We start from the raw sequence: 14,596 nt of genomic DNA on the forward strand, positions 1-14,596 counted from the left end.
GGCTCAGTGAGGGGAAGTAAAGCTGTTTTATGCAGCCATCCCTATCTACAAAGACAGCTTTATCCTTTGTACTCTCTGTCCTGTATTTGTGTCATCCCTGCAAGACCTGTAAGCTCTATCCTGCAGGTACACGTCAGCCTAACTCTCATGGTGACACAAAGGGTCCATCATTAATGAGATGGCAAACATAACATTAAAGTTCTTAAGGTAAACATAACTAATAATCTATACATGTATTACTAAAATAGTTATTGTCTGTGACATCCAATGATGGAAAGTAAGGAGAATTCTCATTGGAGCACACAGAGATAACAACCATACAGATGGTATAGTTGGCCTTGGACGGCAAAATGTACAAATCCGGCCCTGATTGCCATACATAACTATGATACTGCTTTGTACAGGCCCCACCGTCCTGGAAGTGTTTAACACTCTTCTCAGGCAGCTCCGACTGAGCATCGACTATGAGCTGACCGGAAGCTACGACTCCAACATAAACATCGGAACCAAAATCATCAAGGAGCACGAGGAGCGGATGTTCCAGGAGGCCGTCATCAAGACCATCGGTATGGAGACATGTGGTCATCTGAAGTACATAAAACTGAAATCCATACATTATCATCATCTCTTGTTAACCTGAGCCATACAATATAGAATACCTCTATGTGTGTATCTCTACTGAGCATTTTGAAACAATATTTATTTATATCCAGATTTTTGGCAGGGAATTTCCCCAAAATGACACCTGAAGCGAGATGGGTATGGAGGCTGCCATATTTATTTCCTTTTAAAGGGAATCTGAAGTGAAAATAAACTTGTGAGATAATGATCTGTATGTGTAGTACAGCTAAAGCAAGGAGTTTAGAATCAGGATGATACCATTTATTGGCTAACTTAGAGATGGATAAATAGTGAGCTTTCGGCTTATAAAAAGCCTTCGTCGGACTGGTTCCTGACCAAAACTGAAAAACACAGCTTATATACACTGACATACAGAGGAGAAACATTCTTTAGCAAACATAAATGTAATTAGATGCCTTAACTGTTACTGAGGAGGCTTTCCCAGGCATCCTGGCTAAATTGATAAGATCAACAGTTCCCTCAACATAACATAAAGTAGACTCTGGTGATGGGGAGACATTGAAAAATTCCGAATAGAACATTAGTATCACAGATATGACTCTCATATTATTTCTAGTACAGGGAGAGTTAAGAAACTAAATCTGTTATCTCTGCAAAAGCGCTTCTCTGAGCTGAAACAGTCCTGTTTTCTGAAGCACTCATACATCAAAGAAACAGTGAGACGCCGCTTCAGATAAGGTTTTACTGCAAACAAGTACAACAGTTTGGAGTATCTTGTGTATCATAAAAATGAGACTAAAACATACAAATTTTACAGGCAAAAAGTACCTCATTAGTCATTATATTCACCAAAAGCCTCTAGTCAACAATCGCAGTTCAGGTATAGGTGTAATTCAGGGTCTCAATATGCCCAGCAAGGTATGGTCCATCAGGGCAAGGGAGCAGAATGTAAAAGAAGAAGTACTTAGAGGAGAAGATAAGGAAGCAAGAGATAAGGGAAGGGAGGGAAAAAGAAACAGAAAAAAAAGAAAAGACAGAAAGAAGTGTCACCAGGGGTCGCAGGGGAGGTCAAAGGGTCATTAGCTCTGCTCTGTTTCATAGTTTAAAATACCAAGTGTGGTTTGTAATTGCAGATATGATAGAATGATGCAATGTTATAAAAAAGCTATATAACTGAAAATAGAAATATGAGACTCTTTTCTTTGAACTAATGTTCTATTTCTTAATTGTACTACACATACAATTCATTGTATCATACTTTTTTATTTTCACTTCAGTGTCACTTTAAAGTGAACCTGAAGTGAAAATGAAATGATGAGATAATGAATTGTATGCGTAGTACGGATGATAAATAGATCATTAGTAGTATAGAAAAGTTTCTTATTTTTATTTTCAGTTTTATAGCTTTATTTTCAAGACTGCATCAGACTGTCACAGCGGCTGTTTAGAATCCACACTCTGCCTTTTAAGCTGAAAAAGATACAGAAGTAATACAGAAGTAATGACCCTTTGGACTTTCTCCCCCTATCTGAAAGATATCAGCCTTTTAGCTTCTATTTATTTTTAGGAAACTGAACTGCTGTTGAAAATCTCTTTTATATACAGTAGATAACTCAAGTTTTGTTTTTTGTTTTAACTCTTGCTTGCTGTAATTTCTTGGTAGGGCTAGTGTTGTTTGTGTATATGTTTGTCTCATCGTGTCACATGTACTTCAGTTATGCTTTAAGTGGTGCAATCATCACCAATCCCTGATTGATTGATTATATGTTGCTGTGTTTAGGTAACTACACATGCAGTAAGCAGGGAACCCCTGGCTTAAAGAACAAGTGACACCCATGCTAACCTAGAAATAAAAAAACATATATAAGTAGATAAATACTAGTCCTACTTACATAACAGATGTATTGCACTGTCCACGTTATGATTCCTGTGAATTTTATAAAGGAAAAGCAGAAAATCCTATTCTGGGCAGTTTCCATATTAGTTACCTTTACCTGACATCCTTTTTCCCTCACTCTTTTTTTCTCCTCTTGCTAATTGTGTATTCGTTACCCGCCCTCCTCCCAGAGTCTTCAGACGCTCCCACTGAGGTCTATACTAGGAAGTGCACTGTCTTATGCCATTAGGAGGGGGAACTAAAGGGAAGAGAATGAATATATTATAGATAAAAAGAACCCCCAGCATGCAACTGTTTGGCAATGGCTATTAAAGGGCCAGTGCTCCTAAAGTATGTGATAGCTCCAAATCATAACAGCAGAAAACGTGTTTGAATGCAGGATTAGCATCTTTACCACTTAATACACTCAGCAGTTGCTGTTTGATTTTTATGGTGGCAATCCTGCTTGAAATCACGATCTAACTACACCACTGAAGTCAGTCTTTGTAAGCCAGCATCACTTTTATGTCTTGTCTTCTTTTCCAGGTTCCTTTGCCAGCACGCTGCCTATCTACCAGAGGGCTGAGGTCATGCTGTTTATAATGGGAAAGGTGCCCCTTCCTTCCATGCAGCACAACATTGAGCCGGGAAAGCCGGGGTAAGATCGTCTTCTGTTCACACTCCATCAGGGTGGATAAATGCTTCACTCTCTTCCTTGCAGCCTTGTGGTACTTTACCTCACAGGTGTCAAGCACAAGGCACACAGGCTGAATGCGGCCCTCCTTGACATTTTATGTGGCCCTTAACAGCTTCTAATGTCCATCATTGTAAACAGCAAAAGAACAACAGCACACTGCCTTACTGTCCCAGAGAGCATGCCGGTAACACTGCTTCTGACTGAAACATCGTCAGTTTGTGCAATACCAATAATAACATAACCCACGGGACCCCCGAGCAAAATTAGCAAGGCGCCCCCTCTTTGAATTCAAGCACCCCCCCTCCTCCTGTTAACTTGTAAATCAAAGACTGTACAGGGGCGTAACTAGAATTCAGTGCCCCCCCCCCCCCCCGCGAAAACTTGGATGGGGCCCCCTCCGCCAAACCCCCCCCCTCCCACACACACACACACACACACAAACACACACACACACAGTTATTAGAACAATTGTGCAGAGTACAGAAAGCTTTTTCTCTCTCCGTGCTCAGACTCCTTAAGCATCACTACAGTACACAGCACTTGGGGAGGGGTAGAAAGGCTGGGGGTAAAGCAGCACTGTACATAAGACCCGGTTGAACACTGAATGGGGACTGTCTTTGTCTTCAAAACCTTGTATGATTTCTTATCAGTGGCTGAGCAGATGCAGTAATTACAACTATTGTGCAGAGAGCCTTGCCCTTAGTTGTCAGTCTCTCAGGACAGGGCCCCCTGTGGCTTCTGGGCCCCCCTGCGGATGCATCCCTTGCAGAGTCTATTGTTACGCCCATGGATAGACACACACCTACACACCTTCCCCCTGTCATCAGCACCCCACATAGCAGAGTAGTACAGCGAACAGGGCCGGACCTCTGGAAAGTCCACAAAGGCCCGGGCCTGGGGCGGCTGCTGCCCAAGGGGCACCTGAACATAAAAAAGGGTTTCTACAAATGAGAGTGGGGGCTGAAAATGAGGAGAAACACGTGAAAAGTGGAAACTGATCCCTAAGAGAGCTCTTTATGAGAGAGAGGGGTTGCTGTACATGTATGGTGCACATGGAAGAGGGGATTACACATGGAATGGGAGGGGGACTGCTGTACATGGATGATACATGTGGAAGAGGGAGCTGTACATGGAATGGGAGGGGCTGCAGTACATGGATGATACACATGGAAGAGGGGGCTGCACATGGAATGGGAGGGGCTGCAGTACATGGATGATACACATGGAAGAGGGGGCTGCACATGGAATGGGAGGGGCTGCAGTACATGGGTAATACACATGGAAGAGGGGGCTGCACATGGAATGGGAGGGGCTGCAGTACATGGATGATACACATGGAAGAGGGGGCTGCACATGGAATGGAAGGGGCTGCTGTACATGGATGATACACATGGAAGAGGGGGCTGTTCATGGAATAGGAGGGGGGCTGCTGTACATGGATGATACACATGGAAGAGGGGGCTGCACATGGAATGGGAGAGGCTGCTGTACATTGATGATACACATGGAAGATGGGGCTGCACATGGAATGGGAAAGGGGCTGCAGTACATGGATGATACACATGGATGAGGGGGCTGCACATGGAATGGGAGGGGCTGCTGTACATGGATGATAAACATGGAAGAGGGGGCTGCACATGGAATGGGAGGAGGCTTCAGTACATGGATGATACACATGGAAGAGGGGGCTGCACATGGAATGGGAGGGGCTGCAGTACATGGGTAATACACATGGAAGAGGGGGCTGCACATGGAATGGGAGGGGGCTGCAGTACATGGATGATACAAATGAAAGAAGGGGCTGCACATGGAATGGGAGGGGGGTTGCTGTATATGGATGATACATATGGAAGAGAGGGCTGAACATGGAATGGGAGGGGGCTGCAGTACATGGATGATACACATGGAAGAGGGGGCTGCACATGAAATGGGAGGGGGCTGCAGTACATGGATGGTGCACATGGAAGAGGAGGATGGACATGGAATGGGAGGTGGGGGGTGTTGTACATGTATGGTGCACATGGAAGAGGGGCCTTGACATGGAATGGGAGGGGCACTGCTGCACATAAAAGGGGAGGTACAACATTCTTGGCCTAGGAGGCACAAAAGTATAAATCCAGCCTTGACAGTGAAGCAGTGTAATGTTTTCCTGCTGCGGTGTTGCATTGTCTCTTCTGTTCTGCCTGGCAGCCATACGCTCTGTTCCTTTTCCCGATCATGTGACATGCCTCAGGAACCAGTGGTACAGTGTGGAGCGTGTGGCTATCAGGAAGATCAGAGGAGACCCAAAGCAACACCGGAGCAGGTCAATTTTAGGGTTCATTTACACTGGAGCATTTTACTAGCCAATTCAGGAGTTTTTTTTTCAAATGCTGTGATCGCTAGCGTTTTGAAAAGCGCTTCTGCAATATAATCTGTATGGCAGTGTTCACACTGAGCAATCCAGATGAAAAAGATTTTTATCCTGCGCTACTGGAGGACAACAGATTTTTGTATATTTGAGAGGTATTCCTCTTGTCAAATGCACTAGGTGCTGCTCTTCAACTGGGTGCTACCAGGCACTAAATTGAACAAGAAGAAAACAAGAGCGCTCCTATGGTGCATTAACCTTATTTACTTATTTCCGCAAAAACAATATATTGCACGTACATTTAAAAAGGTAGTTACAGCGCATATCAGAGTCCGCCCACGATCCGTTCTCCTTTCCTCGGTCTGGCCAGGACCTGGGATCGCTACAGCTGATTCGGCGTTGTTCGTGTGGTGGAGCAGGAGATGAGGGGGGCATCGACTCGTCATGCTGAATGCCTCTCTATGTCACTACCGGTTTCGGCGTATGCCACGCCTTCTTTAGGCCAATAAGTAAATAACGGTAATGCACCATAGGAGCACACTTAGCAATCGCCAGTGATTTGCTGAAATCACAAAAGCGCTGCATGCAGCATGTTTTAGCGATTTTGGAGCGATTGCATTTCAGTGTTATAGAATCGCAAAACGCAATTACTCCAAAATCGCTTTCCTGTACAGTGAAAAATCATTGTTTTTCAAAACTCTAGGGATTTTGCTAGCGGTTTTTGATTTCCAGTGTGAGGAAGGCCTAAAACTGCTCCACTGCGATACTCTGCAGACGGGGAGGAGCCGGCCATCCATGGTCACTAAAGTTACGTCAGTTTGAGATTGTTCAATAAATGTTAAATCTTAATAAACAGTTTGGCCCGCGACAGACTATGTTGTAGGTTTTGGCCCCTTTCTTGATTGAGTTTGACACCCCTGCTTTAGCTTGTCTTTGCGATAACTTTTTCCAGTTCGTTAAATTACCAAATTCGAAGTTTATCGATTTCTAGTTGTATTCATCAAGGTTTTTCCGCATTCAGTGTGAATTCGATAAAATATCGATAACAATGCGGTAACTATTCGGAAACATGTCGATATTTCCCTTTAACAGCAGTAATTTAACACAAGGCCATAAGATTCCCATGGAATTGTGGGTAAAAAGGCAGTCCTTTGAACACTACGTAGCAACATTCTGAATAGTAAATGGCAAGGAAATGAACAGCGCTACTTAAAAACAGGCAAGTGCCTACCTGCAAAAGAGTGCAAGCCCCACTTGTGGGATAAAATACACACCTAGCATACACATGACCTGTCTACCACTGGAGGAGGATGTTGGTTTCCGTAACAGCTTGCATGCAACCTATTAAGTACTCGTCCCTCCCACTGCGAAGAAGTCAATCCTCCATGGGAGGGGACCTAACACTAACTAAATCCTAACCTATGTATATGCATAGCCTGGGCGCGGCTAATCAAGTAAAATTGAAAATTGCGCAAAAGGTGGATCTGCGCATCACCAGGCCGCCTCCGAATGGCCTCGAATCAGAGGTGCGCTGAGCCCCCCCAGAAACTGCAAACGCACCTTGATCCCAAACTGAGGCTCTGCATATACACCAAAAGCAAAGCTGTTAAGTGGGAGCAGCTGACCAAAAATGAATTAAATTAGTACATGGCAAGGAAATGAACAGCGCTACTTAAAAACAGACTAGTGCCTACCTGCAAAAGAGTGCAAGCCCCACTTGTGGGATAAAATACACACCTAGCATACACATGACCTGTCTACCACTGGAGGATGTTGGTTTCCGTAACAGCTTGCATGCAACCTATTAAGTACTCGTCCCTCCCACTGCGAAGAAGTCAATCCTCCATGGGAGGGGACCTAACACTAACTAAATCCTACCTATGCATATGCATAGCCTGGGTGCGGCTAATCAAGTAAAATCGAAAATTGAAAATTGCGCAAAAGGTGGATCAGCGCATCACCAGGCTGCCTCCGAATGGCCTCGAATCAGAGGTGCGCTGAGCCCCCCCCAGAAACTGCAAACGCACCTTTCTGAATAGGGCTTAACACCTGGACCAGGATTCTGGAAGTGGCTTGGGACAATCCCACATTTTTGCCAGCTACGGCTTGATAGGAGCCTTTTCTGAAAAAAATATAGTGCAGCTAGCAATTTAGTTAACCCTGGCACTGTCTGTGTTCTCTTACAAGATGATTCATTCTCTTGCAAATTGATATGGTTCTAGACCTTATTCTTGCCCTTCTGCGCCTTTGAATCACTCTCAGCTGATAGATAACCACTTCAAATGGCTCCATCTTCTCTGTCAGCAATGATCTGACAGGAATAACGACAGAGCAGTGAAGGAGATAACTAATCCTAAATGTAACGCTAAACCACGCCCACTTTCAGTTTCATGAATTGCACTTTCTTCTGTTTTATCGCATCATTACCGAATGATTACTGAATGCTCACTAACAGCTGCAGATAACTTTGATGAATCCTGAAATCAACTTGTCGAGTTCGGTATTTTACCGAGCTGTCGGTAATTGATTCGATAAGTCTTGATAAATCGAGGCCATAGACTGTTAAGCCACATACACACGTTCAACAAAAGTCTTTTTACTATAAACAACTTTACAAACAACTACGATTAAAAAAGTTAGAAAGATACGTCTTGGCGTGGAAACAACTATAATACACATAGAACGACTTGACGGACAACTACAAATTTACATATTGTTACTTAACTGGTTAATATGTTCTAGTTAGTAATGGAAGTCATTGAAAAGTCAGCAGACTTCTGTACACACTGCCATGTTGGACACAACTTCTCTCAGTTGTTCATCAAGTCAGTCCAACAGTTGGATTGACTTGAGCTGCGTCTTATCAGTTGTTGGTCGCCTCTTATCAGTGATAACGCCTTGTCAAAAGTTGTCCAACTTCTTCAAGTTGTTTGATTATAGTGCATTTAGGAGACTTTTGTTGGGCGTGTGTATGAGCCTTTATTTCATCTATAACCTTCTGTGTAAATATTTGCATCCCCATCACTTCACTTCAGAATCAGCAGCCAGACGGTACCCACAACTACTGCTTCCGGTTTGTTCCATCCACTGCCTCTGCCTCCTACAGTGGCTCCACCCACCGCTCTCCATCAATATTCTAAAGTATACCGTTTAAATGGACCAGTCAGCTACTCTTCTATGCCCCGCCCTCACATGCCTGCACTCTAACAATATGCTAGTAAGAGGTTCACACACTATTCAAGAAACAGAATACCATAGACTGATGGTTATTGGGCACACAAGCTACCGCCAGCCTCACCTAATCTGCTCAAACTGCCGGAAGTATTAATGGAATAGCAACTCGTGAAGCATTTGTTGGGCTTTGCTGCCCCCCCCCCCATACACACCCCGTGCATTCCCACGTGATGAAGAGGGGGGGGGGGGGGGGGTTGGCAGGCCTCCTGTGCATTCCCACGTGATGAAGGGGGGGGGGGGGGGGGGTTGGCGGTATTCCTGTGCATTCCCATGTGAGGAGGGGGGGGGGGGGGGTTGGCAGCAGGCCTCATGTGCATTCCCTCGTGATGAAGGGGGGCGGGGGGGGGGGGGGTTTGGCTGTATTCCTGTGCATTCCCACGTGAGGAAGGGGGGGGGGGGTTGGCAGTAGGCCTCATGTGCATTCCCACGTGATGAAAGGGGGGAGGAGGGTTGGCAGGCCTCCTGTGTATTCCCATGTGATGAAGGGGGGGGGGGGGTTGGCAGGCCTCCCGTGCATTCCCACGTGATGAAGGGGGAGGAGGGTTGGCAGGCCTCCCGTGCATTCCCACGTGATGAAGTCATTACTAGAGATTGCAAATGAGGGGCTACACATTGCATTGCAAGGAATGGGACCTGAGCATGGTGGACAGTGAGTCTACTGCTGTGCAGCCTTACTGTCACAACACAACATAGAGTTCACTCAATGCCATTTTAAATTAAAACTTGGTTTATATAAATATATATATATATATATATATATATATATATATATATAGAGAGAGAGAGAGAGAGAGAGTATTCCTTAAAAACCCTCCTTTCTTCTTTCCGCAGGGAAAACAAGAATCGTTTAATCCAGGTCATGCTGCTGAAATCTCTCCTCCAGGTACCGTATACACTCCCTATGTGACTCACATATACCATATACAGTACACTCCCTATGTGACTCACATATACCATATACAGTACACTCCCTATGTGACTCATCTATGCCATATACAGTACACTCCCTATGTGACTCATCTATGCCATATACACTCCCTACGTTACTCACATGTGACAAGCTAAGCTGCGATCTGGAAGGTACTTCTGGGTAACGGCTTAGCTTCCGATTGGAGGAAGCTCATGGAGGCGGAGGAGCGCTGATAGACTGACAGCCTGCACTAGCCTAGCGCTTTTTTCAGGGCTTGCACAGCAGACCCCGCCCGGGGGCAATCCGCCGGCATTTCCTGGAACGGGCAGAGCTTTCAGCTTCAGCTCTGCCCCTCCTGACGTCAATCGCGCACGGATCACCGCCTCTCTCCGCCCCTCTCTGTAAAGGAAGAGTGAGAGGAGCGGGCAGAGGCGGTGATGCGCCACGATTGTGAAATTCCTTATGCGGCCCAGCCTCATCCTGACTTTGCCTCCTGCGGCCCCCAGGTAAATTGAGTTTGAGACCCCTGTTCTAGAGTAACTATGCGCATGAGCTGAGTGTTCCTGCATGCTGATGGGCGTGTCTTCCCTTTTCATTGGCAGGTGTCTCTGGGCTTCCAGTGCAGCAACATGCTGTCAGCGCTGCCCAACTCCTTCCTGGACCCGCTGCTCTCTCCCGCCTTAATGGAAGATGCAGAGCTGCGCCTGTTTGTGCTGGAGATCCTGGTCTCGCTGATGGACCGCCACGTGAGCAGGCATAAGTTCTCCTCTATCAGGTACCGTAACCCAATACCAAATGCCATGCAGGGATTTTACTCTGGTATTAACCACTTTATCCACCACTACAGTATATCTACATCCTCTGTGACTTGATCTAAGCCATGAGGACGTAGATATACGTCTTGTAGTTGAAGCACAGCTGTGCACGGTTGGGCATTGCTCCTGTGTACACCTCTGGCACTATCTGCTGCAGCATTAATTGGTGAAAGGAAATATATGTTCCCTGAGCCAATAAGATTGACTTTTACCATTAGAAATGCTTTTATTTTCTCAGTTCATAGTGAAAAATACAAACTGTAGCATGATTTCAGAATCAAATATCCTCACCATAAATTGTGACAGGAACAAAATCTAAGTTTTGTGATCAACTGTAGAAATAGCCAAAAAACAAAATTTGTGTTTTTTATCTACAGTAACGCTTTTTATTTTCAAACTGGAATTGGTAAAACTGAGAAATAATGTGTTTTTTCTCTTTTTTTCTCTTTTTCCCATTAAAATGCATAGAAAACAAAATTGTTCGAGGAAGAAAATGCCAAACAATGAAAGCTTAGTCTTGAAAAAAAATATATATATATTTTATTTAGGTGTCATAAGTAGGGATACAGTTTTTACTTATTAAATAGGGACATGGCTAAAATGTCAAAACTGCTCTGGTTCATGAGGGGAAAACAAGGTCTGGATGCAAAGTGGTTAAAGTATGTTTTTGTCTTCAAATCAAAACTACAGTTTGGTTTAAACTGGCTATGACATCTCAGCAATAATTTTAAGGCATGTTTAGGCTGGTGGCCTACCCGTAAGCCCCCTGCAGTACTTTATAAAAACAAGGTGAATGATGCCTCTGGCTGATCTCAGGAATCTGAGGTGAACATTGCTGGTCACAAGTCTTTCACCTTATATCATTGAAGTCCAGCCTGCTTACAGTTGTCTAAAGTACACAAATTTGATAATTGTCGCCTGTCGGGGATCAAGAAACAATCCTTCAGGCCAAAATTTGGGTAATGATGTTGTAGAGACACATCCCTAGCCTGCAGGCTAGCAATGCTTCTCTGGCCATGGAAGGGGATGACGATTGGCACAGGACGAAACAACTTCTACCAGTCAGGGGGTATTGGAAAAAACAATGCAATCAGTCATCCAACTTGCCAGATCCTAAAAGTGTACCAGAGACGAAGAATACTCAAAGTTGTATACATACTTGGGGCTTCCTTCAGCCCTATCCACATGGATTGCTCCCATGCCGCCGTCCTCCGCTGCCTGCAGCTCCGGTACCGGGTCCCGTGACTTCGGCAAGTAGCGGCCAGTCAGAGCAGGCACAGTACTAGTCTCCGCCGGAGAGAGACGGAGGGAGCTCACTGCTCATGCGTCAAACCGCCCGCGAATGCCGAAATTACAGGACCCGGTACCGAAGCTGGAGAAGGCTGAGATTGGCGGTTTAGGAGCGATCTGTGCGGATGGGGCTGGAGGAGGCCCCAGGTATGTATAAAAAATTGAGTAATCTTTGTCTCTGGTTTCCTTTCAGGATCCCCATCGCCCGAGAATGATCGATTGGGCAAGCTCTGTACACACACTTTTCTGCAAACGATCATCAACTGAAATGGTCATTATTGGCCAATTAAGCCGACAACTATGGCATGTGTGTACATAGCTTTAGGGTCAGTCATAAAGGCTAAGGTTATTCTGTTAAGAGAATAGCACTACAACCACATTCAGACCCAAATAATATCTATTCATTGGGAGCTGCCCCTTCATAAAATTACAGCAACACCATACTAGAAGGTAGCGCATACACAACAACATATGTAGAGTCCATTGGGGAATAAGATCCTCAAAGTGTCCTTTATACAGCTGTGAAAGTCTTTCTTATTGCATATTCTTCCTAAATGGCTCAATGTATGGCTCTCCTTGCATTACACAAATGAGGTATCACCACCACCACGCCCTATGAGCTTAGACTCGCCAAACTGTAAGACCTTCAGTTGGGTCTAGATGCGCATCGGAACACTTTAGCCCCCCAATCACCAGTCTCCAGTTAGTAAATACCTCAAAGGAAAAGGCCTCATCAGGGGCATAACTAGAAATCACTGGGCCCCTCTGCGAAAATTTGGATGAGGCCCCTCCCACATTTTGCTTTCTGCACAGGCAAACTGAGAGCCAATGTTATTCAATTGGCTAGTGCACATGAATGTCTTTTACCCATTCAGATACAAACAGACAGCAGTGAAGCACTGCACACATTTTCTCCATCAATTACATTAGCTTCTGTGATAAAACATGCATGTGTTCACACATACAGACACACATGGTGTGCAGAAAATGCATACAGAAAACCGACAGACAAGTGTGCTCCCAGCCTCAGCTTATTATCTCTGATGGAGCAAAACTGGCTCTGCTGACTCCTCCAGCATCACTTCAGTACAGAGCACTTGGGGTGGGGTAGAGAGCTTGGGGGATGGGCACTGTACACAGGACCCTGCTGCCCACTGAATAGGGACTGTCTACAAATCTTTGTCTACAAAACATTGTACGATTCCTTATCAGCGGCTGAGCAGATGTAGTCAATAGAACAATTGTGCAGAGAGCAGAAAGTTTTTTTTTTTCATACAATCCTTCAGGGCAAGGTGAGACATCGCTCCTCCCAGACGCAGGAACAGACAGCACTTCCCCTATAAAAAAGTCACATGGTCAGTACACCGTTTTCTGCAGAGGATACTGTCTTTTGGGATGTCCTAAGTTAGACACCCCGTTTTCTCAGTTAACAACACAGGGGGATCTGGCGGCATGTAAAGATCTAGGCGATCTGAAAGATCCTATTGACAAGAAAATAGATGCTTATCTCAAGCGAACCTGGGAGGCTAGTGCAACATCATTTAGACCTGCGGTTGCTTCTACCTGTGTGGCAAGAACATTAGAGCTGTGGATTAACCAATTAAAATCTAGCATTTCAGCTGGGGCTTCAGTTGAACAGTTATTAAATTCAATCACTATTCTGCTTAAAGCGGCAGCTTATTTGGCGGATGCTTCAGCAGAGTTGGTTAGGTTTACGGCTAGGTTCACGGCCTTGGTAAATGTTTGCCGTGGATCTAAGAGAGCCTATTGGCATGTTCCAATTCATGTGAAGTCACAGGAATTTCTCAGATTTGCGGTAAAGGTAGACGGAATTGTAATGCATTTTCAATTCGTTTGCCTCCCATTTGTAATAACTTCTTCCCCAAGAATGTTCACCAAAATTCTGGGAGAAGCGTTAATTCCATTAAGAGAAAAGTCAATTCTAGTGATTCCATATCTAGACGACTTACTGATTTTGGGCAATTCAGTGGAGGATCTAGAAAATCATCTGGAAGTGGTTTCCAGCCATCTTCAGGCTCTGGGTTGGATTATCAGTCTGGACAAGTCCTCACTAATTCCAAGTCAAAAAAATATTTTTCTGGGAATGACAATAGACTCAACAAGTCAAAAAATGTTGCTTTCCCTAGAAAAGGTTTTGAAACTAAAATTAGCTATTCAAAGTCTACAAATGGACCCCAATCCAACCTTGAGAATGATTTCTCGGGTGGTGGGTCTAATGTCTTCCACAATGGTGGCAGTTCCATGGGCATTAGCTCATATTCGGAGACTGCAAACATTTCTTCTACAGAACTGGGACAGACGTCCTCAGACGTTGGATTTCAAAGAGTTTATTCCAGAAACTGTTGTGTCATCTCTTCAATGGTGGTTGATGGAATCAAACCTTTTGAAGGGCAGTCCATGGAAAAATCCAACAGACTTTATCCTGACCACGGATGCAAGTTCGTGGGGATGGGGGGCCCACTTAGGCCCGGTTCACATTAGCGTTCCAGGTCCGGCTTCCCCGGACCCGGAACGCTCTGTACACAGCGGATGGTGAATGGATATATTGTTAATCAATGTATCCATTCACACTCGTGCGACCGTCCGGATCCGATCTGGGAACGCAGCTCCGGGACGATCCGGCTTTTTTCCAACATGCTCTATTTTTGCCGTCCGTCCCGGTGCGGCTGCGGACCCGGGCCGGATCCTGACCCGAACATGCGGCCATGCTGTGCAATGAGAAACGGATGTTTCTCATCACACTGGCAATAGGACCGGATGCTTCCAGCACCGGTCCTATGCCACTTGGGGGGCCCGGACTACACACCGGTATTCCCCATGC

At 45.1% G+C, this 14,596-nt stretch overlaps 1 protein-coding gene across 10 annotated transcripts in view; it reads left to right on the forward strand.

The window, feature by feature from the left end:
• EFR3B (EFR3 homolog B) overlaps positions 1-14,596 on the forward strand; it is a 417,050-nt gene that overhangs the window by 348,176 nt on the left and 54,278 nt on the right. For all 10 annotated transcript variants that reach the window (XM_068280081.1, XM_068280088.1, XM_068280080.1 and 7 more), the window contains 4 exons: positions 405-566; positions 3,005-3,116; positions 9,571-9,622; positions 10,252-10,424. In XM_068280081.1, coding sequence (XP_068136182.1) covers positions 405-566; positions 3,005-3,116; positions 9,571-9,622; positions 10,252-10,424 — 499 coding nt within the window. The remainder of the gene's footprint in view (positions 1-404; positions 567-3,004; positions 3,117-9,570; positions 9,623-10,251; positions 10,425-14,596) is intronic.

This window comes from Hyperolius riggenbachi, chromosome 4 (genome assembly GCF_040937935.1).
Source record: "Hyperolius riggenbachi isolate aHypRig1 chromosome 4, aHypRig1.pri, whole genome shotgun sequence".
Taxonomy (NCBI): Eukaryota; Metazoa; Chordata; class Amphibia; order Anura; family Hyperoliidae; genus Hyperolius; species Hyperolius riggenbachi.